This window comes from Drosophila miranda, chromosome XR, assembly GCF_003369915.1.
Source record: "Drosophila miranda strain MSH22 chromosome XR, D.miranda_PacBio2.1, whole genome shotgun sequence".
Taxonomy (NCBI): domain Eukaryota; kingdom Metazoa; phylum Arthropoda; class Insecta; order Diptera; family Drosophilidae; genus Drosophila; species Drosophila miranda.
The window spans coordinates 23,142,498-23,166,179 of record NC_046674.1 but is presented as its reverse complement, the minus strand read 5'-3'; the positions used below and the strand labels follow the sequence as shown (position 1 = coordinate 23,166,179).

The window sequence follows — 23,682 nt, the reverse complement described above, 5'->3', positions numbered from 1 at the left end:
GGTTTGGGAGTAAACATTTCTTTTGTATTTTACCTAAGCTAATAAAATTTGAACCACTGTAGTAATAAATACAATGCTTCTCAATTATTCAAATTGGAAGATTTTACGTAAAATCCACTTGTTTTTTGTTGCAATGATTCGTGATCAGAGCACTTGCCTTTGAGCTGAATATAGAGTCTTCTTATTCTTTAAGCTGGTTGTTTGCACCCACAAAGTTCGTTGCATTGTCGCAATGAATAGTTTGGCACTTCCCACGTCTGCTTAAGAATCGACGCAGGGCGGCCAAGAATGCATCTGTGGTCAGGTCGCTTACCAGCTCCAGGTGTACTGCCTTTGTGGAAAAGCAGCAGAACACGGCGATGTATGCCTTATCTGGTCTTTTCCCTCGGATCTTATGGTGGATCGAGATTGGTCCACAGTAGTCGACGCCTGCATGTGTGACTCGTTGCGCTGGGAGATTGCCCATGATCTGGTGCATCAGCTTTGGTCTAGCCTTGGTGCATCTAACACAGCTGTGGATGATGCTTCTAGCCATTGTCTTGTCATTGATAATCCAATATTGTTGTCTTGCGATTGCCCTTAATGCTGGAGCACCACAATACATGTTCTTCTCATGTAGCTCCCGCAAGATCATTTTGACGATTGGGTCATTGTAAGGCAGCAAAACTGGGTGTTTTGCGTTGTATGGAAGTAGAGCTTCTTCAAGTCTACCACCAACTCGGATGAGCTCATCGTCTCCTAGGAAGGGAGATAACGATATGATCGAGCTCTTTCTATCCACAGTCTTATAGCTTTGGAACTGTTTTAACTCTGCTGTAAACTCGACTTGTTGTATGGTTCGCAGGATTATAGTGCGGGCGTGAGTCAGTTCTTCTGCGCAGAGCGTCGTGGTGTTCGCTCTGTTGGTTTTGTAGCAGAAGCGTAACATATATGCCACAATGCGTTGCAGTTTGTGAAACGAGTTGCTATGTCTGCAAGTATATAATTCGTCCCCAAGTGCGCTAGGTGTGATTGGCAAGCTTACATGTTTAGCTTTTCTCTCAAGATTACTGGGTTCTATGTTGGGTGCCTTCGTCCAGTTGTCTCGAGATCCGTGCAGGAATAATGGTCCATATAACCACAGATTGTGATCTGCCAGTCTGCCTGCTGCGATTCCTCTCGACAGGACATCGGCTGCGTTGTTGGCCGATGACACGTGACGCCATTGTGACTGGTTTGTTAATGCCTGGATTTTGGCTATTCGATTTGCCACAAAGGTATGGTATGTTGATGACGATGCGTTTATCCAGGATAACACAACGGTGGAATCACTCCAACACCATCCTGAAACCGTGTTAATGTCCATGTGCAGATCCTGTCGGACTCGGTTTGTGAGCTCGGCACCGAGGACTGCAGCACAAAGTTCTAACCGTGGTAGCGATTGTTTGGCTGTCGGCGCCACACGTGATTTCGAACAGAGCAGTCTGACACTTGGTTGTTTTTGTATGTAGCGCGTACATATACAGCTGCGCCATATGCTCGTTCTGATGCATCTACAAACGTATGGAGTTCTTGGGTAACTGGAGTTTTACCATCGTAGATATGCCGGGGAACTTGCATTTTGTTCAATGTTTGTAAGTCGTCCCGGTATTCTTTCCATTCGGTTTGGTGTTGTATTGGTAATTCGTCATCCCAATCCAGTTTGAGCTCCCAAAGTTGTTGCATGAAGATTTTTGCCTTTACTACCACCGGTGCAAAGAGTCCTAGTGGGTCAAAGATTTGGGCCAGTTCGGAACATACCACCCGGTTGGTGATGCGTGTAGCCTGGCTTTTCTGTGTTCGTCCACACAATGTATCCTTCTTCGGCATCCAGATGAGACCCAGAGTTTTCACGCTGTAGTGCTCTAGTGTCTCTCCTAGTTTTACATCGGTTACAGTATCCTCTTTGGGGATTCCTTGGAGAAGTTGCTCATTGTTGGAGCACCACTTGCGCAATTTGAATCCGGACGGTAGCAATATCTTATTTAGTTCTTGTCGAACATGAATTGCCTCTGGAATCGTGTTTGCTCCAGTTAGACAGTCGTCAACATAGAAATCGGTTTTTAATGTTGTTGATCCTACTGGTAGTCTGTCTTTGTATTGTATTGCCAAATGATCCAGACATTTCGTTGCTAGGAACGGAGCAGCTGTTGTCCCATATGTTACTGTTTTCAGGCGATAGTACCTGATCTCTTCGGATGGATTGTTTCTCCAGACTATCATCTGATGGAATTGATCCTCCGGGTTCATCCACACTTGCCGGTACATCTTTTCTATGTCCGCTGTGAATACGTACTTATGAATTCGAAATCGTAGCAGAATGGACATAAGTTCGCTCTGAACGGTGGGTCCAGCCTGCAGAATGTCGTTCAAAGATTTCCCGCTTGTTGATTTGCATGAGGCATCGAATACTACCCGAAGCTTTGTGGTGGTGCTTTCAGGTTTGAGTACACAATGATGTGGAATGAAGTAGTGCCTTTTGGGAACTTTTGATGCTGGCACCATCTTCATATGTCCTAGTCCTTCATACTCTTCCATGTAGTCCACATAACTCTTCCAAGTTTCTGGTGAGCTTCGCCGCTCCAACGCTAGGAATCTTTTTGTTGCGATTTCCAACGACTCCCCCAGGGCTGAAGGGTGTTCGGAAAATGGGAGCTTTACAATAAAACGGCCGTCTGAAGCTGTCTGAAGATTTTCTATAAAATGAGCTTCGCACCGTGCTTCCACTGGAGTGCGTGGTTTGTCTTCCGTCTCTAGATTGTCCAGAGTCCAGAATCTTTCCATGAGCTCGTTTACTCCCGTTGCACAAATGGGTGAGGAATTGTGGGCAGATTTGACTTTTCCTGCCACAATCCATCCCAGTTTCGTGTTTTGTAGCAACGGGCCTCCTGTCCTTAGCTGCTGTTGATCTGGTAGCAGCAGCGAGTAGTAATGCTCGGCTCCGATTAGCATGTCGATTTTGCCTGGCTTATGGAAGTTTGGATCTGCCAGTGAGATCTTGCTTGGTACGTTTAAGCTCTCTGAATCGAGTGCCTGAGCTGGTTGATCAGCTATTATCTGTGGTAATACGAAAGCTTAAATTCTTTGCGTAAAACCATTGTGAAGGGATTTCATGAGCACATTTACTCGTGCTCTGCTGGTCTTTGATTGACCTCCAATTCCTTCGATCCGTAATGTTGTGTCTTTTAGTTTGAGTGACAACATTGATGCCATTCGTTCAGAGATGAAGTTTATCTGTGATCCTGAATCTAGCAGTGCTCTGAAATTAGCAACCTGCCCGTTGTTGGCTTCTACTGCCACCTTTGCTGTGGCCAGAAGATTGTAACTATTGTTACTTGCTGCACCAACCGTCAGGCCTCTTGATTCTGTAGCTGCGCCTGATGATGTTTCCAAATGTAGCATCGTGTTGTGCTTCTTGTCACACTTGAAGCAGTTTCGACCAGGGCATGCGTTTGTTTTGTGATTTGTTCTAAAACAATTAACGCACATTTTTTGTTTTTGTACCCAATTTAGTCGTTCTGATGGAGATTTGGAGCGAAATTCTTCGCATCCGTAGAGCCAATGGCTTGCTTTCTTGCAGAATGTGCATAAGGGTGCTCGCGCTCTCCCTGTGTTTGCTGATGCACATGTCGTGCCTTTTGGCTCTCTCCTTGCTGCTGGTGGCTTCTTACTGGTTCCTAGAACCCGAATTCTTTGCTCCAAGAACTGAAGCATCGTATCCAGCGCCTGGATGTCCTTTGAGCTTCCCAATGATTGCTCATACAAGGCCTTACTTGTTACATCCAGTTTGTTTCTGATAATGGCAATCAATATCGGATCCCATGTAGATATATTGATGCCCAATCCCTTTCTATGGTTGTTATATACAACTCTTTTAATGACTTGGGATCGTCATTAATTGTTTGGTGATTGAGGAAGCGGTTCAGTACCGTGTTCGAAACATCTCTGGGATTGTTGTATGCGTCAACTAGTATTTCCCAAGCGGCTTCATAATTTTCTTCCTTTAGATCGATATGTCGAATCAATCTTTCTGCCTCGCCGGTAACGGTGGTTTTAAGATACCACATCTTTTTCAAAGTAGGCACCGAAGAACTGGGTCCACTTTAATAGATCCCCATCAAACTTTGGGATGCTGATGCGTGGAAGCTGCACGTTATCCGTGTTTGGTGTGGCTGATTTTGCCAATGCTCTTTGGACCTTACTTTCCAGTGTTAGGTAGGATTCCATGTCATATCCTCCTTCCACTGGGTCCTCGTATTCCTCATGAATTGTGAAGTGGACTTCCTGCGCTTGAGTCCATAGTGATTTTATCAAATCACTTGATGTGCGTCCTTCCGCCTCTGAAAGTTGTTTCAGATTGCGTTTAACGGACTCTACTATGGCCTTTTGTCGGCGACATAGTGAAAGCAGTTTGCTGTAATCCTTCGAGGACTGCTGGATCAGATCGCTTTCTTTGGGACCTACTGAAGGTTTCTCATGCTTTTCTTTAGGGACGATTTGACTTTCCCCACGAGCACTAGACGTCTGTGATAGCTTATCCATGCATTCGGTAAAAATCGTAATGTATTGCTTACATGTTGTACGTAAGTCTTCACGGAATTTAACGTATTCATCCGTTTTGTCTGTATCGCGAAGTTTGGAGTCGTTTTTGTTGAAGCGATTCCACGCATTTTCGAGTGCTGATATTTTGGCTTGAAAATAAGAGGCCGTTTGCTTTCGTTCTTGGGAATCTTTTTTAAAGTTCCGAATGCACCTCGATATTTCCTCACCAATCTCTTGCTGCACATCCATTGCCCATGTAGCGGCAGCTTCTGCCTCCATATGTGTATCCATTCTATCTGTTTGTACCTATTACTTCTGACCCGTTGGGAGTGTTTTATTTGCTTTGCAGCTGGATACGCTCCGAATCGCAACCGTTGTCGGTCAGAAAGGTAATAGTACAGGTGATGTGTTGGATGGAAGGATTTGTGCTGTTTCCAATCTATGGAACGCACGGAACAACAAAAATTGATTACCTTGGTGGTAATCGAATTCTATAGCTGTTTTTCTGTTGGCTGATAACCTGAATATGTCAGATTTGCCAAAGTGATACTTATTGGTAGGAGATGCTACCGTAAGTGTATGGCCTGATGCCAAATTTTTATTGAAGATGTCCTGTTGACTGCTTCAATCTGATGTCCAGATCGAATCCTTTCACTGTAGCTTGTCTGACAGTTTGAAAGGATGACCAAGGTCGGGGTCACCAAATGTTAATGTGTGTGTGTGTGTAGGAAGCTGGGTTGCATACGGTACATAAACCGTCTACAGTTTGGTCGTCGCAACTAGAACTTGAACCAGTTGGACTGCGGAGTGGGTATCCTACGGTGCGCAAGGGAGGGTCTGAAGACACGGCGACAGCCTCTGATGATTGCGATGGAAGATGAGTGACAGGCATTTATGGTACTGTTTCTGATACTGATTTTATTGATAAAACTGATTCTTATTTATAGGTGATAAAAGGTACAAAAGTGCTGAGTCTGTAAAATATATGTTTTGTGTATTATGGATAATTTTAGTGTCTGGTGGGCAATTGCGATATTTTGATGGTCAGCAACTGCCCCGCTGTCTTTGCCATCTGCGGAGAGAGTGCATTGTCAGCAGAACTCACTGCAGTGGCCAGTGTGTTGTCGTGAGGTATTATATTACATGTTAAATAGAACACTGTGTTACGGTGCCACTGTGTTATGCCGACGGGTATTATAAACTATTACTTAAGCATATTTCTGCAACTGAACAAAATAGAGTGCTCTGATTTCAGAAAAGTAGTTGCGTTGACTTATCAGTCTCACAAGTATATAAAAATTTATCTACTAAAATTTATTATAGCTCGATCTATGTACAGCGCACACCACTAATTTTCATTGGCATTTAAATCGAACGGTTTCGGCGCGTTCTCCGCTTTGTGGCTATTTTTCGTGAACTGTGAATTGTGAGTGGTGTCGGTGGGCATAGCCATAGTCTGCGAGTGATCATTTGTGTCTTGGCATTTGCATTAATCTTAAATTGTTTCTTTGGGAACGCATTTAACTGGACGTGGTGTGTACAGAGCGGATTTTGCATCAACGCGAAGGCGAGGAAGTTTTTTGTGTTTCGAGTGAACGCCAAGGCAAAGGGACATCAGAGCAAAATGGCCGCAAAACCGGAGGATAAAAGCACAGATATACCGGATCGTCTCTTCGACTCCAATCAACGCAGGACGTATAAGCGTATGCGCTTCTTTGGAAAGGTAAGACTTGCCCCAGAAGTGGATCATTGTGTTCTAGGGAATCCTCATGCACATTTTAACAACTCTGCGCAGCCTCACAGCGCTGGGCATACACATATGTATGTAAGGGCATGCAAACCAACACATACAAGCATGCGGCTTACATCTATTTTCGCCTCAGTTTCCTTTGGCACCCTTCCACTGTTTTATGTGTGAACGCGTGCGTGTGTGTGCCTGGTAGAGTTGTCAAAGAAGTGACGGCCCAGCCACATACATGCATGCAAACGTACATTCTTTTTTTTTTGGCGCGTCGCATTCAATTTACAATTATTTAGTAAAAAATTGTGGCTATAATGAGATGTTTTGCAATTGCTTGTGCAGGGCGGCTTTGCCAAGTGCTACGAAATCATCGATGTGAAGACCGACGATGTTTTTGCCGGCAAAATCGTATCAAAGAAGCTGATGATCAAGCACAACCAGAAGGAGAAGACCGCTCAGGAGATTACCATTCATCGTAGTCTCAATCATCCCAACATAGTGAAGTTCCATAGCTATTTCGAGGATGTCCAGAACATTTACATTGTCCTGGAGCTTTGCAAGAAGCGGGTAAGTACGCCGGAAATTCAGCATAGCATGCGTTCTTCCGAACTAATGGATCCCGCCTTTTTGCACTCAGTCGATGATGGAGCTGCACAAGCGCCGGAAAAGCATCACGGAGTTCGAGTGCCGCTACTACATTTACCAGATCATCCAAGGCGTCAAGTATCTGCACGACAACCGCATTATCCATCGCGACTTGAAGCTAGGAAACCTGTTCTTGAACGATATGCTGCACGTAAAGATTGGCGACTTTGGCCTAGCCACTCGCATCGAATATGAGGGCGAACGCAAGAAGACTCTGTGCGGCACCCCAAACTACATTGCCCCGGAAATTCTCACCAAAAAGGGGCATTCGTTCGAAGTGGACATATGGTCCATTGGCTGCGTCATGTACACTCTGTTGGTAGGCCAACACCCGTTTGAGACCAAAACGCTGAAGGACACTTATTCAAAGATCAAGAAGTGCGAGTACAGAGTGCCAAGCTACTTGAGAAAACCTGCTGCTGATATGGTGATCTCCATGCTCCAGCCGAACCCTGAGAGCCGCCCAGCAATTGGCCAGTTGCTGAACTACGACTTCCTGAAGGGCTCGAAGGTGCCAACGTTCTTGCCAAGCTCTTGCCTAACTATGGCTCCGCGAATTGGCATCAACGACACCATTGAAGACTCCATTCATCGCAAGCCGCTGATGGAGATGAACGGCATTAGGGATGATACTCGTCTGGAGTCAACATTCCTCAATACCAACTTGCACGACGCCATCACTGCCTCGGCCCAGGTGTGCCGCCACAACGAAGACTACCGCAGCGACATTGAGAGCTTGCACCAGCAGCTCACCAATCTGATCAACAACAAGGTTTGTAATCATTGCAGTGATTGTATCTGTTAAATAATTATTAATCATCTCGTGCTTACAGCCGCGCATACTGCAAGGCAATCTCGAGGATGAGAATACCGATCCTGCAGCACAGCCGCTCTTCTGGATATCCAAATGGGTCGACTACAGTGAAAAATACGGCTTCGGTTATCAGCTCTGTGATGAGGGCATTGGCGTTATGTTCAACGACACAACCAAATTGATTCTGCTTCCGAACCAGATCAACGTCCACTTCATAGACAAGGACGGAAAGGAGAGCTACATGACTACGACCGATTACTGCAAGACACTTGATAAAAAGATGAAGCTGCTTTCCTACTTCAAGCGTTACATGATCGAGCATCTCGTGAAGGCTGGAGCCAATAATGTGAACATTGAGAGTGATCAGATATCGCGTATGCCCCATTTGCACTCCTGGTTCCGCACAACGTGTGCTGTGGTCATGCATCTTACCAACGGTTCCGTACAGGTAGCTACACAAATTTAGTAAATGCTCTCCCGACTTATAGAAATTAACCAAAACTATTCCTGATTTCAGCTTAATTTTTCGGATCACATGAAGCTCATTCTTTGTCCGCGTATGAGTGCCATTACATACATGGATCACGAAAAGAACTTCCGCACATATCGCTTCTCGACCATCGTGGAGAACGGTGTGTCCAAAGAATTATATCAAAAGATACGCTATGCCCAAGAAAAACTTAGAAAAATGCTGGAGAAGATGTTTGTTTAATTGTTGGATGATGTTCACCATCTCCACAACCTACCAGCGGACTATCATTCTAAGGCAAAATGTTAGTTTAAGCTAAATCACGAACGCCTTAGCCAACCCAACCTAACCATTCATCTGTTCCCACGCCAATTCTTTCCCACAATCGTAGTTTCTGTCCAAATTTGTATTTACTGTTTAACGTTTTTTTTTTCGTTTGGTTTTGCATTCCACTTTAGTTCCCTGTTTAACGTTTATATCTGTTCAAATATTTTCGTACACGAATATCGAAAGAAATTATTAATAAATAAAAATAAATGTATACTTTTAGAAATTACAAGTAATCCTCGATCGCCCACGCATCATTTCAACAATTCGAACATTTGTGTAGAAAAAACAACAAACAAAACATGGATGTTAACTATTAGAACCCTGCGGTTTGGGAGTAAACATTTCTTTTGTATTTTTACCTAAGCTAATAAAATTTGAACCACTGTAGTAATAAATACAATGCTTCTCAAATTATTCAAATTGGAAGATTTTACGTCTCAAATTGATTCTAGGAATGTCTTATGTATTATATTTCTGTTTTCTGAGTACCGTCGGCCAAATTTCTATTGTTTCGGCTGACGCACGAATTAGGAAACTTGAAACAATTTATCGCAGTTCAGGTGTAAGTATCGTGGTAATTTTTTTTTTGGAGGTATAGAGAAAGATCGGATATAAAAACGAGGGAGAACGTTGTGAGTTGCTGCGTACACCGCAACTATACAGTTATACCCGATACTAAGTCAGTATGGCTCTCCTGCGGCAGACGCCGCTAATATTGAACCACACGACAAGGAGTGCGTGCGAGAGAGACAGAAAATCAGTCTGAGCGTGACGTCGGGCGCTGCGTGGCCACTGCAAATTGATTTCTTGCTTTTGGCTACAAAAATGATCCGATCTGATCCAGATTCAGCAATCTGATAGATATAGTCGTTATCTATGATTCTGCGTTTTTAGTTTTCTCGAATGTGCAATATTGTGGATGCAACAGATTTTCGTTTTTTGTTGGGGCGGAAGGGGGTGGGGCGAAATTCTGAGATATACGTTTTATAGTGAGATGTAACAGAAAAGCGGATACCAAATTTGGTTACTCTAGCCTTAATAGTCTCTGAGATTTGTGGATGCCCCAGATTTTCGTCCTTTGCGGGGGCGGAAGGGGGTGTGGCGAAATTTGGACAAGAAACGGTCAAGGTCAGATATCACAGGAGTGTGGATACCAAATTTGGTTGCTCTGGCTCTTATAGGTTCTGAGATCCTTGAACTCATATTTTGCAATTGGCAAAGCCGACCATGAAACCTGTGTGTTAGAGAGAGACCGAGCGAGAAAGAATGAAATTGTTTTCTTGATTCTGGCTATAATAATTTTACGATCTGGTTGAGATTTTACACTCTAGAACATATAGTCATCCTCTACGATTTTGCATTTTTGGTTTTATCGTATCTTTAAAATTGTGGATGCCACAGATTTTCATCCTTTGTGGGGGCGGAAGTGGGTGGGGCGAAGTTTTGAAATATTTTTGTAGCAGTGACATATCACAGAAGTCTGGATCCAAAACATCGTTGCTCTAGCTCTTATAGTCTTTGAGCACTAGGCGCTGAAGGGGACGGACGGACGGACGGACGGACGGACGGACAGACGGATGGACGGACGGACGGACGGACGGACGGACGGTCGGACGGACGGACGGACGGACGGTCGGACGGACGGACGGACGGACGGACGGACAGGGCTCAATCGACTCGGCTATTGATGCTGATCAAGAATATATATACTTTATGGGGTCGCAAACGATTCCTTCTAGACGTTACACACATCCACTTTTACCACAAATCTAATATACCCCAATACTCATTTTGAGTATCGGGTATAAAAAGACTTTAAATACAGTGTTTTTTCCCGTAGTATACGTCAGGTTGCCCATCTGTTGATGTTAATGTAGGTGACAATTTTGTTGTTTGCTGTGTGGGTGGCTCATCAATCTCCGTGGTGTCACTGATCACGTTGTGGGAACGTTTGATTGCCACATCTTCTGGAAAGAGCGGCGCTAGACGAGTGATAGGGCGCTTGTATACGCCAGATGCTGTCTTAACGTCAACCACTCGTACGTGGTTGTCCTGTCCAGGATATGTCTTAATGATGCGACCCATTGGCCACTTCATTACAGGAAGGTTGTCTTCCTTAACCAAAACTAATAATCCTTCAGGTACGTTTGGTGAAGCGGTCTTCCATTTATGCCGAGCTTGCAATTCTTGGAGGTATTCTGTAGACCATTGTTTCCAGAATGAATGCTTTAGGCGCGATACCAATTCCCAGCGCTTGACCAATGTTCTTCCTTGTTGATCAGTATTGACGTCAGGAGGCGTTGTCAATGGTTCACCAATCAAGAAGTGTCCTGGGGTGAGCGCTGTTGTATCAGTGGGTTGCTGGGTTGCATACGGTACATAAACCGTCTACAGTTTGGTCGTCGCAACTAGAACTTGAACCAGTTGGACTGCGGAGTGGGTATCCTACGGTGCGCAAGGGAGGGTCTGAAGACACGGCGACAGCCTCTGATGATTGCGATGGAAGATGAGTGACAGGCAGTTATGGTACTGTTTCTGATACTGATTTTATTGATAAAACTGATTCTTATTTATAGGTGATAAAAGGTACAAAAGTGCTGAGTCTGTAAAATATATGTTTTGTGTATTATGGATAATTTTAGTGTCTGGTGGGCAATTGCGATATTTTGATGGTCAGCAACTGCCCCGCTGTCTTTGCCATCTGCGGAGAGAGTGCATTGTCAGCAGAACTCACTGCAGTGGCCAGTGTGTTGTCGTGAGGTATTATATTACATGTTAAATAGAACACTGTGTCACGGTGCCACTGTGTTATGCCGACGGGTATTATAAACTATTACTTAAGCATATTTCTGCAACTGAATAGAGAAATAGAGTGCTCTGATTTCAGAAAACTAGTTGCGTTGACTTATCAGTCTCACAAGTATATAAAAATTCATCTACTAAAATTTATTATAGCTCGATTTATGTACAGCGCACACCACTAATTTTCATTGGCATTTAAATCGAACGGTTTCGGCGCGTTCTCCGCTTTGTGGCTATTTTTCGTGAACTGTGAATTGTGAGTGGTGTCGGTGGGCATAGGCATAGTCTGCGAGTGATCATTTGTGTCTTGGCATTTGCATTAATCTTAAATTGTTTCTTTGGGAACGCATTTAACTGGACGTGGTGTGTACAGAGCGGATTTTGCATCAACGCGAAGGCGAGGAAGTTTTTTGTGTTTCGAGTGAACGCCAAGGCAAAGGGACATCAGAGCAAAATGGCCGCAAAACCGGAGGATAAAAGCACAGATATACCGGATCGTCTCTTCGACTCCAATCAACGCAGGACGTATAAGCGTATGCGCTTCTTTGGAAAGGTAAGACTTGCCCCAGAAGTGGATCATTGTGTTCTAGGGAATCCTCATGCACATTTTAACAACTCTGCGCAGCCTCACAGCGCTGGGCATACACATATGTATGTAAGGGCATGCAAACCAACACATACAAGCATGCGGCTTACATCTATTTTCGCCTCAGTTTCCTTTGGCACCCTTCCACTGTTTTATGTGTGAACGCGTGCGTGTGTGTGCCTGGTAGAGTTGTCAAAGAAGTGACGGCCCAGCCACATACATGCATGCAAACGTACATTCTTTTTTTTTTGTCGCGTCGCATTCAATTTACAATTATTTAGTAAAAAATTGTGGCTATAATGAGATGTTTTGCAATTGCTTGTGTAGGGCGGCTTTGCCAAGTGCTACGAAATCATCGATGTGGAGACCGACGATGTTTTTGCCGGCAAAATCGTATCAAAGAAGCTGATGATCAAGCACAACCTGAAGGAGAAGACCGCTCAGGAGATTACCATTCATCGTAGTCTCAATCATCCCAACATAGTGAAGTTCCATAGCTATTTCGAGGATGTCCAGAACATTTACATTGTCCTGGAGCTTTGCAAGAAGCGGGTAAGTACGCCGGAAATTCAGCATAGCATGCGTTCTTCCGAACTAATGGATCCCGCCTTTTTGCCACTCAGTCGATGATGGAGCTGCACAAGCGCCGGAAAAGCATCACGGAGTTCGAGTGCCGCTACTACATTTACCAGATCATCCAAGGCGTCAAGTATCTGCACGACAACCGCATTATCCATCGCGACTTGAAGCTAGGAAACCTGTTCTTAAACGATATGCTGCACGTGAAGATTGGCGACTTTGGCCTAGCCACTCGCATCGAATATGAGGGCGAACGCAAGAAGACTCTGTGCGGCACCCCAAACTACATTGCCCCAGAAATTCTCACCAAAAAGGGGCATTCGTTCGAAGTGGACATATGGTCCATTGGCTGCGTCATGTACACTCTGTTGGTAGGCCAACCCCCGTTTGAGACCAAAACGCTGAAGGACACTTATTCAAAGATCAAGAAGTGCGAGTACAGAGTGCCAAGCTACTTGAGAAAACCTGCTGCTGATATGGTGATCTCCATGCTCCAGCCGAACCCTGAGAGCCGCCCAGCAATTGGCCAGTTGCTGAACTACGACTTCCTGAAGGGCTCGAAGGTGCCAACGTTCTTGCCAAGCTCTTGCCTAACTATGGCTCCGCGAATTGGCATCAACGACACCATTGAAGACTCCATTCATCGCAAGCCGCTGATGGAGATGAACGGCATTAGGGATGATACTCGTCTGGAGTCAACATTCCTCAATACCAACTTGCACGACGCCATCACTGCCTCGGCCCAGGTGTGCCGCCACAACGAAGACTACCGCAGCGACATTGAGAGCTTGCACCAGCAGCTCACCAATCTGATCAACAACAAGGTTTGTAATCATTGCAGTGATTGTATCTGTTAAATAATTATTAATCATCTCGTGCTTACAGCCGCGCATACTGCAAGGCAATCTCGAGGATGAGAATACCGATCCTGCAGCACAGCCGCTCTTCTGGATATCCAAATGGGTCGACTACAGTGAAAAATACGGCTTCGGTTATCAGCTCTGTGATGAGGGCATTGGCGTTATGTTCAACGACACAACCAAATTGATTCTGCTTCCGAACCAGATCAACGTCCACTTCATAGACAAGGACGGAAAGGAGAGCTACATGACTACGACCGATTACTGCAAGACGCTTGATAAAAAGATGAAGCTGCTTTCCTACTTCAAGCGTTACATGATCGAGCATCTCGTGAAGGCTGGAGCCAATAATGTGAACATTGAGAGTGATCAGATATCGCGTATGCCCCATTTGCACTCCTGGTTCCGCACAACGTGTGCTGTGGTCATGCATCTTACCAACGGTTCCGTACAGGTAGCTACACAAATTTAGTAAATGCTCTCCCGACTTATAGAAATTAACCAAAACTATTCCTGATTTCAGCTTAATTTTTCGGATCACATGAAGCTCATTCTTTGTCCGCGTATGAGTGCCATTACATACATGGATCACGAGAAGAACTTCCGCACATATCGCTTCTCGACCATCGTGGAGAACGGTGTGTCCAAAGAATTATATCAAAAGATACGCTATGCCCAAGAAAAACTTAGAAAAATGCTGGAGAAGATGTTTGTTTAATTGTTGGATGATGTTCACCATCTCCACAACCTACCAGCGGACTATCATTCTAAGGCAAAATGTTAGTTTAAGCTAAATCACGAACGCCTTAGCCAACCCAACCTAACCATTCATCTGTTCCCACGCCAATTCTTTCCCACAATCGTAGTTTCTGTCCAAATTTGTATTTACTGTTTAACGTTTTTTTTTTTCGTTTGGTTTTGCATTCCACTTTAGTTCCCTGTTTAACGTTTATATCTGTTCAAATATTTTCGTACACGAATATCGAAAGAAATTATTAATAAATAAAAATAAATGTATACTTTTAGAAATTACAAGTTATCATCGATCGCCCACGCATCATTTCAACAATTCGAACATTTGTGTAGAAAAAACAGCAAACAAAACATGGATGTTAACTATTAGAACCCTGCGGTTTGGGAGTAAACATTTCTTTTGTATTTTTACCTAAGCTAATAAAATTTGAACCACTGTAGTAATAAATACAATGCTTCTCAAATTATTCAAATTGGAAGATTTTACGTCTCAAATTGATTCTAGGAATGTCTTATGTATTATATTTCTGTTTTCTGAGTACCGTCGGCCAAATTTCTATTGTTTCGGCTGACGCACGAATTAGGAAACTTGAAACAATTTATCGCAGTTCAGGTGTAAGTATCGTGGTAATTTTTTTTTTGGAGGTATAGAGAAAGATCGGATATAAAAAAAAAGACTTTAAATACAGTGTTTTTTCCCGCAGTATACGTCAGGTTGCCTATCTGTTGATGTTAATGTAGGTGACAATTTTGTTGTTCGCTGTGTGGGTGGCTCATCAATCTCCGTGGTGTCTTTGATCACGTTGTGGGAACGTTTGATTGCCACATCTTCTGGAAAGAGCGGCGCTAGACGAGTGATAGGGCGCTTGTATACGCCAGATGCTGTCTTAACGTCAACCACTCGTACGTGGTTGTCCTGTCCAGGATATGTCTTAATGATGCGACCCATTGGCCACTTCATTACAGGAAGGTTGTCTTCCTTAACCAAAACTAATAATCCTTCAGGTACGTTTGGTGAAGCGGTCTTCCATTTATGCCGAGCTTGCGATTCTTGGAGGTATTCTGTAGACCATTGTTTCCAGAATGAATGCCTTAGGCGCGATACCAATTCCCAGCGCTTGACCAATGTTCTTCCTTGTTGATCAGTATTGACGTCAGGAGGCGTTGTCAATGGTTCACCAATCAAGAAGTGTCCTGGGGTGAGCGCTGTTGTATCAGTGGGTTGCTGGGTTGCATACGGTACATAAACCGTCTACAGTTTGGTCGTCGCAACTAGAACTTGAACCAGTTGGACTGCGGAGTGGGTATCCTACGGTGCGCAAGGGAGGGTCTGAAGACACGGCGACAGCCTCTGATGATTGCGATGGAAGATGAGTGACAGGCAGTTATGGTACTGTTTCTGATACTGATTTTATTGATAAAACTGATTCTTATTTATAGGTGATAAAAGGTACAAAAGTGCTGAGTCTGTAAAATATATGTTTTGTGTATTATGGATAATTTTAGTGTCTGGTGGGCAATTGCGATATTTTGATGGTCAGCAACTGCCCCGCTGTCTTTGCCATCTGCGGAGAGAGTGCATTGTCAGCAGAACTCACTGCAGTGGCCAGTGTGTTGTCGTGAGGTATTATATTACATGTTAAATAGAACACTGTGTCACGGTGCCACTGTGTTATGCCGACGGGTATTATAAACTATTACTTAAGCATATTTCTGCAACTGAATAGAGAAATAGAGTGCTCTGATTTCAGAAAACTAGTTGCGTTGACTTATCAGTCTCACAAGTATATAAAAATTCATCTACTAAAATTTATTATAGCTCGATTTATGTACAGCGCACATCACTAATTTTCATTGGCATTTAAATCGAACGGTTTCGGCGCGTTCTCCGCTTTGTGGCTATTTTTCGTGAACTGTGAATTGTGAGTGGTGTCGGTGGGCATAGGCATAGTCTGCGAGTGATCATTTGTGTCTTGGCATTTGCATTAATCTTAAATTGTTTCTTTGGGAACGCATTTAACTGGACGTGGTGTGTACAGAGCGGATTTTGCATCAACGCGAAGGCGAGGAAGTTTTTTGTGTTTCGAGTGAACGCCAAGGCAAAGGGACATCAGAGCAAAATGGCCGCAAAACCGGAGGATAAAAGCACAGATATACCGGATCGTCTCTTCGACTCCAATCAACGCAGGACGTATAAGCGTATGCGCTTCTTTGGAAAGGTAAGACTTGCCCCAGAAGTGGATCATTGTGTTCTAGGGAATCCTCATGCACATTTTAACAACTCTGCGCAGCCTCACAGCGCTGGGCATACACATATGTATGTAAGGGCATGCAAACCAACACATACAAGCATGCGGCTTACATCTATTTTCGCCTCAGTTTCCTTTGGCACCCTTCCACTGTTTTATGTGTGAACGCGTGCGTGTGTGTGCCTGGTAGAGTTGTCAAAGAAGTGACGGCCCAGCCACATACATGCATGCAAACGTACATTCTTTTTTTTTTGTCGCGTCGCATTCAATTTACAATTATTTAGTAAAAAATTGTGGCTATAATGAGATGTTTTGCAATTGCTTGTGTAGGGCGGCTTTGCCAAGTGCTACGAAATCATCGATGTGGAGACCGACGATGTTTTTGCCGGCAAAATCGTATCAAAGAAGCTGATGATCAAGCACAACCTGAAGGAGAAGACCGCTCAGGAGATTACCATTCATCGTAGTCTCAATCATCCCAACATAGTGAAGTTCCATAGCTATTTCGAGGATGTCCAGAACATTTACATTGTCCTGGAGCTTTGCAAGAAGCGGGTAAGTACGCCGGAAATTCAGCATAGCATGCGTTCTTCCGAACTAATGGATCCCGCCTTTTTGCCACTCAGTCGATGATGGAGCTGCACAAGCGCCGGAAAAGCATCACGGAGTTCGAGTGCCGCTACTACATTTACCAGATCATCCAAGGCGTCAAGTATCTGCACGACAACCGCATTATCCATCGCGACTTGAAGCTAGGAAACCTGTTCTTAAACGATATGCTGCACGTGAAGATTGGCGACTTTGGCCTAGCCACTCGCATCGAATATGAGGGCGAACGCAAGAAGACTCTGTGCGGCACCCCAAACTACATTGCCCCAGAAATTCTCACCAAAAAGGGGCATTCGTTCGAAGTGGACATATGGTCCATTGGCTGCGTCATGTACACTCTGTTGGTAGGCCAACCCCCGTTTGAGACCAAAACGCTGAAGGACACTTATTCAAAGATCAAGAAGTGCGAGTACAGAGTGCCAAGCTACTTGAGAAAACCTGCTGCTGATATGGTGATCTCCATGCTCCAGCCGAACCCTGAGAGCCGCCCAGCAATTGGCCAGTTGCTGAACTACGACTTCCTGAAGGGCTCGAAGGTGCCAACGTTCTTGCCAAGCTCTTGCCTAACTATGGCTCCGCGAATTGGCATCAACGACACCATTGAAGACTCCATTCATCGCAAGCCGCTGATGGAGATGAACGGCATTAGGGATGATACTCGTCTGGAGTCAACATTCCTCAAGACCAACTTGCACGACGCCATCACTGCCTCGGCCCAGGTGTGCCGCCACAACGAAGACTACCGCAGCGACATTGAGAGCTTGCACCAGCAGCTCACCAATCTGATCAACAACAAGGTTTGTAATCATTGCAGTGATTGTATCTGTTAAATAATTATTAATCATCTCGTGCTTACAGCCGCGCATACTGCAAGGCAATCTCGAGGATGAGAATACCGATCCTGCAGCACAGCCGCTCTTCTGGATATCCAAATGGGTCGACTACAGTGAAAAATACGGCTTCGGTTATCAGCTCTGTGATGAGGGCATTGGCGTTATGTTCAACGACACAACCAAATTGATTCTGCTTCCGAACCAGATCAACGTCCACTTCATAGACAAGGACGGAAAGGAGAGCTACATGACTACGACCGATTACTGCAAGACACTTGATAAAAAGATGAAGCTGCTTTCCTACTTCAAGCGTTACATGATCGAGCATCTCGTGAAGGCTGGAGCCAATAATGTGAACATTGAGAGTGATCAGATATCGCGTATGCCCCATTTGCACTCCTGGTTCCGCACAACGTGTGCTGTGGTCATGCATCTTACCAACGGTTCCGTACAGGTAGCTACACAAATTTAGTAAATGCTCTCCCGACTTATAGAAATTAACCAAAACTATTCCTGATTTCAGCTTAATTTTTCGGATCACATGAAGCTCATTCTTTGTCCGCGTATGAGTGCCATTACATACATGGATCACGAAAAGAACTTCCGCACATATCGCTTCTCGACCATCGTGGAGAACGGTGTGTCCAAAGAATTATATCAAAAGATACGCTATGCCCAAGAAAAACTTAGAAAAATGCTGGAGAAGATGTTTGTTTAATTGTTGGATGATGTTCACCATCTCCACAACCTACCAGCGGACTATCATTCTAAGGCAAAATGTTAGTTTAAGCTAAATCACGAACGCCTTAGCCAACCCAACCTAACCATTCATCTGTTCCCACGCCAATTCTTTCCCACAATCGTAGTTTCTGTCCAAATTTGTATTTACTGTTTAACGTTTTTTTTTTCGTTTGGTTTTGCATTCCACTTTAGTTCCCTGTTTAACGTTTATATCTGTTCAAATATTTTCGTACACGAATATCGAAAGAAATTATTAATAAATAAAAATAAATGTATACTTTTAGAAATTACAAGTTATCATCGATCGCCCACGCATCATTTCAACAATTCGAACATTTGTGTAGAAAAAACAACAAACAAAACATGGATGTTAACTATTAGAACCCTGCGGTTTGGGAGTAAACATTTCTTTTGTATTTTTACCTAAGCTAATAAAATTTGAACCACTGTAGTAATAAATACAATGCTTCTCAAATTATTCAAATTGGAAGATTTTACGTCTCAAATTGATTCTAGGAATGTCTTATGTATTATATTTCTGTTTTCTGAGTACCGTCGGCCAAATTTCTATTGTTTCGGCTGACGCACGAATTAGGAAACTTGAAACAATTTATCGCAGTTCCGGTGTAAGTATCGTGGTAATTTTTTTTTTGGAGGTATAGAGAAAGATCGGATATAAAAAAAAGACTTTAAATACAGTGTTTTTTCCCGCAGTATACGTCAGGTTGCCCATCTGTTGATGTTAATGTAGGTGACAATTTTGTTGTTCGCTGTGTGGGTGGCTCATCAATCTCCGTGGTGTCTTTGATCACGTTGTGGGAACGTTTGATTGCCACATCTTCTGGAAAGAGCGGCGCTAGACGAGTGATAGGGCGCTTGTATACGCCAGATGCTGTCTTAACGTCAACCACTCGTACGTGGTTGTCCTGTCCAGGATATGTCTTAATGATGCGACCCATTGGCCACTTCATTACAGGAAGGTTGTCTTCCTTAACCAAAACTAATAATCCTTCAGGTACGTTTGGTGAAGCGGTCTTCCATTTATGCCGAGCTTGCAATTCTTGGAGGTATTCTGTAGACCATTGTTTCCAGAATGAATGCTTTAGGCGCGATACCAATTCCCAGCGCTTGACCAATGTTCTTCCTTGTTGATCAGTATTGACGTCAGGAGGCGTTGTCAATGGTTCACCAATCAAGAAGTGTCCTGGGGTGAGCGCTGTTGTATCAGTGGGATCATTTGACATTGGAGTGATGGGTCGAGAATTGAGAATTGCTTTAATTTCGATTATCACTGTGTTTAGTTCTTCAAATGTCAATGAGGCTGTGTTGGTGGTTGTTATCAACAGCTTTTTTGCTGATTTTACCGCCGCTTCCCAGAGGCCGCCAAACGATGGAGCCCTGGGAGGAATGAATTTAAAATCCACTTGTTTTTTGTTGCAATGATTCGTGATCAGAGCACTTGCCTTTGAGCTGAATATAGAGTCTTCTAATTCTTTAAGCTGGTTGTTTGCACCCACAAAGTTCGTTGCATTGTCGCAATGAATAGTTTGGCACTTCCCACGTCTGCTTAAGAATCGACGCAGGGCGGCCAAGAATGCATCTGTGGTCAGGTCGCTTACCAGCTCCAGGTGTACTGCCTTTGTGGAAAAGCAGCAGAACACGGCGATGTATGCCTTTTCCCTGGTCTTTTCCCTCGGATCTTATGGTGGATCGAGATTGGTCCACAGTAGTCGACGCCTGCATTAAGAAACGGGCGTGCTTGTGTGACTCGTTGTGCTGGGAGATTGCCCATGATCTGGTGCATCAGCTTTGGTCTAGCCTTGGTGCATCTAACACAGCTGTGGATGATGCTTCTAGCCATTGTCTTGTCATTGATAATCCAATATTGTTGTCTTGCGATTGCCCTTAATGCTTGAGCACCACAATGCATGTTCTCCTCATGTAGCTCCCGCAAGATCATTTTGACGATTGGGTCATTGTAAGGCAGCAAAACTGGGTGTTTTGCGTTGTATGGAAGTAGAGCTTCTTCAAGTCTACCACCAACTCGGATGAGGCCATCGTCTCCTAGGAAGGGAGATAACGATATGATCGAGCTCTTTCTATCCACAGTCTTATAGCGTTGGAACTGTTTTAACTCTGCTGTAAACTCGACTTGTTGTATGGTTCGCAGGATTATAGTGCGGGCGTGAGTCAGTTCTTCTGCGCAGAGCGTCGTGGTGTTCGCTCTGTTGGTTTTGTAGCAGAAGCGTAACATATATGCCACAATGCGTTGCAGTTTGTGAAACGAGTTGCTATGTCTGCAAGTATATAATTCGTCCCCAAGTGCGCTAGGTGTGATTGGCAAGCTTACATGTTTAGCTTTTCTCTCAAGATTGCTGGGTTCTATGTTGGGTGCCTTCGTCCAGTTGTCTCGAGATCCGTGCAGGAATAATGGTCCATATAACCACAGATTGTGATCTGCCAGTCTGCTCGCTGCGATTCCTCTCGACAGGACATCGGCTGCGTTGTTGGCCGATGACACGTGACGCCATTGTGACTGGTTTGTTAATGCCTGGATTTTGGCTATTCGATTTGCCACAAAGGTATGGTATGTTGATGACGATGCGTTTATCCAGGATAACACAACGGTGGAATCACTCCAACACCATCCTGAAACCGTGTTAATGTCGGATCCTGTCGGACTCGGTTTGTGAGCTCGGCACCGAGGACTGCAGCACTCAGTTCTAACCGTGGTAGCGATTGTTTGGCTGTCGGCGCCACACGTGATTTCGAACAGAGCAGTCTTACTGACACTTGGTTGTTTTTGTATGTAGCGCGTACATATACAGCTGCGCCATATGCTCGTTCTGATGCATCTACAAACGTATGGTGTTCTTGGGTAACTGGAGTTTTACCATCGTAGATATGCCGGGGAACTTGCATTTTGTTCAATGTTTGTAAGTCGTCCCGGTATTCTTTCCATTCGGTTTGGTGTTGTAATGGTAATTCGTCATCCCAATCCAGTTTGAGCTCCCAAAGTTGTTGCATGAAGATTTTTGCCTTTACTACCACCGGTGCAAAGAGTCCTAGTGGGTCAAAGTTTTGGGCCAGTTCGGAACATACCACCCGTTTGGTGATGCGTGTAGCCTGGCTTTTCTGTGTTCGTCCACACAATGTATCCTTCTTCGGCATCCAGATGAGACCCAGAGTTTTCACGCTGTAGTGCTCTAGTGTCTCTCCTAGTTTTACATCGGTTACAGTATCCTCTTTGGGGATTCCTTGGAGAAGTTGCTCATTGTTGGAGCACCACTTGCGCAATTTGAATCCGGACGGTAGCAATATTTTATTTAGTTCTTGTCGAACATGAATTGCCTCTGGAATCGTGTTTGCTCCAGTTAGACAGTCGTCAACATAGAAATCGGTTTTTAATGTTGTTGATCCTACTGGTAGTCTGTCTTTGTATTGTATTGTCAAATGATCCAGACATTTCGTTGCTAGGAACGGAGCAGCTGTTGTCCCATATGTTACTGTTTTCAGGCGATAGTACCTGATCTCTTCGGATGGATTGTTTCTCCAGACTATCATCTGATAGAATTGATCCTCCGGGTTCATCCACACTTGCCGGTACATCTTTTCTATGTCCGCTGTGAATACGTACTTATGAATTCGAAATCGTAGCAGAATGGACATAAGTTCGCTCTGAACGGTGGGTCCAGCCTGCAGAATGTCGTTCAAAGATTTCCCGCTTGTTGATTTGCATGAGGCATCGAATACTACCCGAAGCTTTGTGGTGGTGCTTTCAGGTTTGAGTACACAATGATGTGGAATGAAGTAGTGCCTTTTTGGGAACTTTTGATGCTGGCACCATCTTCATATGTCCTAGTCCTTCATACTCTTCCATGAAGTCCACATAACTCTTCCAAGTTTCTGGTGAGCTTCGCCGCTCCAACGCTAGGAATCTTTTTGTTGCGGTTTCCAACGACTCCCCCAGGGCTGAAGGGTGGCAATCAATATCGGATCCCATGTAGATATATTGATGCCCAATCCCTTTAGTGATGCAAGGGATTCTATGGTTGTTATATACAACTCTTTTAATGACTTGGGATCGTCATTAATTGTTTGGTGATTGAGGAAGCGGTTCAGTACCGTGTTCGAAACATCTCTGGGATTGTTGTATGCGTCAACTAGTATTTCCCAAGCGGCTTCATAATTTTCTTCCTTTAGATCGATATGTCGAATCAATCTTTCTGCCTCGCCGGTAACGGTGGTTTTAAGATACCACATCTTTTTCACCGTAGGCATGTTGGTCTCATGCACCATGCATGAGAACAGATCGAAGAACTGGGTCCACTTTAATAGATCCCCATCAAACTTTGGGATGCTGATGCGTGGAAGCTGCACGTTATCCGTGTTTGGTGTGGCTGATTTCTATTGTTTCGGCTGACTCACGAATTAGGAAACTTGAAACAATTTATCGCAGTTCAGGTGTAAGTATCGTGGTAATTTTTTTTTTGGAGGTATAGAGAAAGATCGGATATAAAAAAAAGACTTTAAATACAGTGTTTTTTCCCGCAGTATACGTCAGGTTGCCCATCTGTTGATGTTAATGTAGGTGACAATTTTGTTGTTCGCTGTGTGGGTGGCTCATCAATCTCCGTGGTGTCACTGATCACGTTGTGGGAACGTTTGATTGCCACATCTTCTGGAAAGAGCGGCGCTAGACGAGTGATAGGGCGCTTGTATACGCCAGATGCTGTCTTAACGTCAACCACTCGTACGTGGTTGTCCTGTCCAGGATATGTCTTAATGATGCGACCCATTGGCCACTTCATTACAGGAAGGTTGTCTTCCTTAACCAAAACTAATAATCCTTCAGGTACGTTTGGTGAAGCGGTCTTCCATTTATGCCGAGCTTGCAATTCTTGGAGGTATTCTGTAGACCATTGTTTCCAGAATGAATGCTTTAGGCGCGATACCAATTCCCAGCGCTTGACCAATGTTCTTCCTTGTTGATCAGTATTGACGTCAGGAGGCGTTGTCAATGGTTCACCAATCAAGAAGTGTCCTGGGGTGAGCGCTGTTGTATCAGTGGGTTGCTGGGTTGCATACGGTACATAAACCGTCTACAGTTT

General features: G+C 44.2%; 4 protein-coding genes across 4 annotated transcripts; 3 read left to right on the top strand and 1 right to left on the bottom strand.

Annotated features, from left to right (window-relative positions):
* Positions 1 to 119: 119 nt before the first annotated feature.
* Positions 120 to 22,019, bottom strand: LOC117186833. The gene is made up of 2 exons (XM_033388131.1): positions 20,309 to 22,019; positions 120 to 429 (listed from the first exon to the last, which is right to left on the bottom strand). The coding sequence occupies exons 1-2, from the start codon at positions 20,823 to 20,825 to the stop codon at positions 182 to 184; spliced, it is 765 nt and encodes a 254-aa protein (XP_033244022.1). The 5' UTR covers positions 20,826 to 22,019; the 3' UTR covers positions 120 to 181.
* Positions 5,902 to 8,627, top strand: LOC117186831 (serine/threonine-protein kinase polo-like). The gene is made up of 6 exons (XM_033388129.1): positions 5,902 to 5,986; positions 6,104 to 6,283; positions 6,644 to 6,868; positions 6,939 to 7,718; positions 7,780 to 8,208; positions 8,278 to 8,627. The coding sequence occupies exons 2-6, from the start codon at positions 6,185 to 6,187 to the stop codon at positions 8,470 to 8,472; spliced, it is 1,728 nt and encodes a 575-aa protein (XP_033244020.1). The 5' UTR covers positions 5,902 to 5,986; positions 6,104 to 6,184; the 3' UTR covers positions 8,473 to 8,627.
* Positions 11,527 to 14,259, top strand: LOC117186830 (serine/threonine-protein kinase polo-like). Its single transcript, XM_033388128.1, has 6 exons — positions 11,527 to 11,617; positions 11,735 to 11,914; positions 12,275 to 12,499; positions 12,571 to 13,350; positions 13,412 to 13,840; positions 13,910 to 14,259. The coding sequence occupies exons 2-6, from the start codon at positions 11,816 to 11,818 to the stop codon at positions 14,102 to 14,104; spliced, it is 1,728 nt and encodes a 575-aa protein (XP_033244019.1). The 5' UTR covers positions 11,527 to 11,617; positions 11,735 to 11,815; the 3' UTR covers positions 14,105 to 14,259.
* On the top strand, positions 15,950 to 18,703 carry LOC117186829 (serine/threonine-protein kinase polo-like). The gene is made up of 6 exons (XM_033388127.1): positions 15,950 to 16,061; positions 16,179 to 16,358; positions 16,719 to 16,943; positions 17,015 to 17,794; positions 17,856 to 18,284; positions 18,354 to 18,703. The coding sequence occupies exons 2-6, from the start codon at positions 16,260 to 16,262 to the stop codon at positions 18,546 to 18,548; spliced, it is 1,728 nt and encodes a 575-aa protein (XP_033244018.1). The 5' UTR covers positions 15,950 to 16,061; positions 16,179 to 16,259; the 3' UTR covers positions 18,549 to 18,703.
* Positions 22,020 to 23,682: the final 1,663 nt, after the last annotated feature.